General features: G+C 45.7%; 1 protein-coding gene across 1 annotated transcript in view; it reads right to left on the reverse strand.

The window, feature by feature from the left end:
* Positions 1–388: 388 nt before the first annotated feature.
* cplane2.L (ciliogenesis and planar polarity effector 2 L homeolog) overlaps positions 389–3,515 on the reverse strand; it is a 5,936-nt gene continuing 2,809 nt past the window's right edge. Inside the window, exons 4-6 of the mRNA XM_018226500.2 lie at positions 2,653–2,777; positions 2,359–2,495; positions 389–1,030 (exon numbers count right to left, since the gene is read on the reverse strand). Of these exons, the coding sequence (XP_018081989.1) occupies positions 796–1,030; positions 2,359–2,495; positions 2,653–2,777 (497 nt within the window). The 3' untranslated portion in view covers positions 389–795. The remainder of the gene's footprint in view (positions 1,031–2,358; positions 2,496–2,652; positions 2,778–3,515) is intronic.

Genomic DNA, 3,515 nt, shown 5'->3' on the forward strand with positions numbered 1-3,515 from the left:
GTTACAAACAGGGATTAGTGATGTCATCAGTTATAAACAGTGAGTAATGATGTCATCAGTTATAAACAGGGATCAGTGATGTCATCAGTTATAAACAGCGAGTAGTGATGTCATCAGTTATAAAAGGTGAGTGGTGATGTCATCAGTTATAAAAGGTGAGTAGGGATGTCATCAGTTATTAACGGTGAGTAGTGATGTCATCAGTTATAAATGGTGAGTAGTGATGTCATCAGTTATAAACGGCAAGTAGTGATGTCATCAGTTATAAATGGTGAGTAGTGATGTGATGTCATCAGTTATAAATGGTAAGTAGTGATGTCATCAGTTATAAATGGTGAGTAGTGATGTGATGTCATCAGTTATAAACGGTGAGTAGTGATGTGATGTCATCAGTTATAAATGGTGAGTAGTGATGTCATATGACTCACTAAAATGTGTATTATAAATAAAGTAGCCCTTGTTGGAAAATATGAGGATATTAAAAGTCACGTCAGAGTCCTGTATAAAAACACAAGTGTTCTATATGATCGTGGAACTCCTGGGTGACTTCTAATATCCTTACTTCACTTCACTATATATAAATGAGCCCATTGTGATGGCCGGGCAGTGGCTCAAACACAAAGCTTCTCCCACAGATCTGCCCGGGGCCCAATGAATTCGACTCACTGGGGATCTGGGGGCCCCACAGTGTGAGATCAGCAGATCCTCATCCAATAGTCACAGCCCGTCTCTCATCTGATTGGCTCTGAGCAGTTCAGTGACAAGTTGGAATTATTAACCCTTTACATCTCGGTGTCATTCAGCCCCGCCTACAAGTCCAGCAATAAGTTGGTCTCTGTGCCACAGAATTTCTGCCAACCCATTGAGCACAGGAGCACATTCTGCAAGTCCCGCCCTGCCATCCAGATCCCGCCCATCAGTCATGGGGGGCCCATTCACACTCCGTACTCGCATGACGGGCAGGTGCCACGTTCTCTGGAAGTCGCGCAGGTCGTCCTCGGTCACATCCGTGTGCATGTACTGCTCCAGCCTGGCGGGGGGATAAGGAAGTGCAACGGGGTATTTACTGCACAACATGGGGGGCACTGGTGCAAATCTCACATCCCACCTGATTCCTATAGAGCCCCCTACAGCAGAACACTGGCCCAGACATGGGGGGCACATGTATATAATGCAATGGGGATCACACACACACTGGGCCACCATCAGGGGGGCACAGGGGGTACAGGTGTCCCAGTCCTGAAGGGGTCCCGGCAGTGCTGCACTTACGAAAGAGCCGGGCCCCCCTTGACAGCGCCGAAGCCGTGGGGCCACTTCAGAAGTCACGATCAGCCGCAATGCGGAAGTGTCGAAAAGCCGAAGTCCCGAAAGGAGGTGAAGTCCTGAGTTCAATTCTACTGAACACCAATTTGTATTTTTTTTTAATCCCCTGGCCACCAATGTAATATTTTAATACTCTAAATGCCCCAAATATCCTCTGGGGCCCCAATTTTTTTTAACTTGTATGGGGGGCCCTGGTGCCAATTTTTTTTTTTAATTTATAAGGGGGTCCTGACCATCAATAGCTTTTTATAACTTGTGTGTGTGGGGGGGGTTACCTTTTTTAGCACTGATGTCTTTGTGGTCTTTTAACTATTGTGTGGAGTGGGTGGGATCTGGGGTGGGACTTGGGGACTGGGTTGGGCAGGGCCCAGAGGCCCCCGATAATTTTGTTGTATGGGGCCCCGTGATTTCTAATGGCGGCTCTGCACACACACTGAGTTACAATAGTGCAAGTATCACACAAACACACACTGGGTTACACTAGTGCAAGGATCACACACACACTGGGTTACACTATTGCAAGTATCACACACACACTGGATTACACTAGTGCAAGTATCACACACACACTGGGTTACACTAGTGCAAGTATCACACACACACTGGGTTACACCAGTACAAGGATCACACACACTGGGTTACACTAGTGCAAGGATCACACACATAATGGGTTACACTAGTGCAAGGATCACACACACACACTGGGTTACACTAGTGCAAGGATCACACACATAATGGGTTACACTAGTGCAAGGATCACACACATAATGGGTTACACTAGTGCAAGGATCACACACACAATGGGTTACACTAGTGCAAGGATCACACACACAATGGGTTACACTAGTGCAAGGATCACACACACACACACACAGGGTTACACTAGTGCAAGGATCACACACACACACTGGGTTACACTAGTGCAAGGATCACACACATAATGGGTTACACTAGTGCAAGGATCACACACACAATGGGTTACACTAGTGCAAGGATCACACACACACACACTGAGTTACACCAGTACAAGGATACTTGGTCCCAACAACCACACGTGCAACATCTTCTTCCGGGTCGAGCGTGCGAGAGATCAGCGCCGGCACATCCTCGAATGACGATCGATCAGTGATAGAGAAGAGGAAGAGAACTGCGTCGGCCTTTTCTTTACACTCCTGGGGGCACAGAAAACACATTCCAGGGAAGTGACCAATCAGAAGCCAGGATTCTATTCACCGTTGTGATATTTCAGATCCATCGATGATCAGGAGACTACAGGCCCCTCCCACACTGCCCCCCCCACATAGTTGTTCCTCTGGGATATTCACTTACCGGCAAGATGTGATGAAACTTCCGGAGAGCCCCCTCCCCACAGTCCCAGAACTGGAACCTGAAAATCAGGGGTCGGGCGCTGCCACTGGGTCGCACAGGCCAATACATGCAGGTGGTCTGAATACCTGGGGGTGAGAATTAAAGGGAAACATTACACTATAAACATATCTGTGAGGAGGGGTTGGTGACTTTCCTGCAAATATTCTGGGCTGGGGGCCACAGAGATACAGTAGCCTCTAGCCAACAGTCCCGGCTACTAGTCACCAACTCACTATGTGTAAATATCAGGGGCACTATATAAGAGAATGGTACTGATTGCATTTTGTCTTGCACCTCCCTCATTAAAGGGGTTTGTCACCTTTAAATTAACAGTTAGTATGATGTAGAGAGGGATATTCTGAGACAATTTGTAATTGGTTTTCATTTTTTATTATTTGTGGTTTTTGAGTTATTTAGCTTTTTATTCAGCAGCTCTCCAGTTTGTAATTTCAGCAGTCTGGTTGCTAGGATCCAAATTCCCCTAGCAACCATGCATTGATGTGAATAAGAGACTGGAATATGAATAGGAGAGGCCTGAATAGAAAGATGAGGAATAAAAAATAACAATAACAAGACATTTGTAGCCTTACAGAGAATTTGTTTTTTATAGATGGGGTCAGGGACCCCCATTTGAAAGAAGAAGGCAAATAATTCATAAACTATAAAAGAGAAAGAAATAAAGACCAATTGTAAAGTTGCTGAGAATTAGCCAGTCTATAAGTTACTAAAAGTCTGATGGGACATGAGCTCCCCCTAGAGGCAAAACCATTATTAGAATTGGGCGAATTTGACCCATTTCGCTTTGCCAAAAATTTGCCGCAGAT

This window comes from Xenopus laevis, chromosome 7L, assembly GCF_017654675.1.
Source record: "Xenopus laevis strain J_2021 chromosome 7L, Xenopus_laevis_v10.1, whole genome shotgun sequence".
In the NCBI taxonomy this organism is placed as follows: Eukaryota; Metazoa; Chordata; class Amphibia; order Anura; family Pipidae; genus Xenopus; species Xenopus laevis.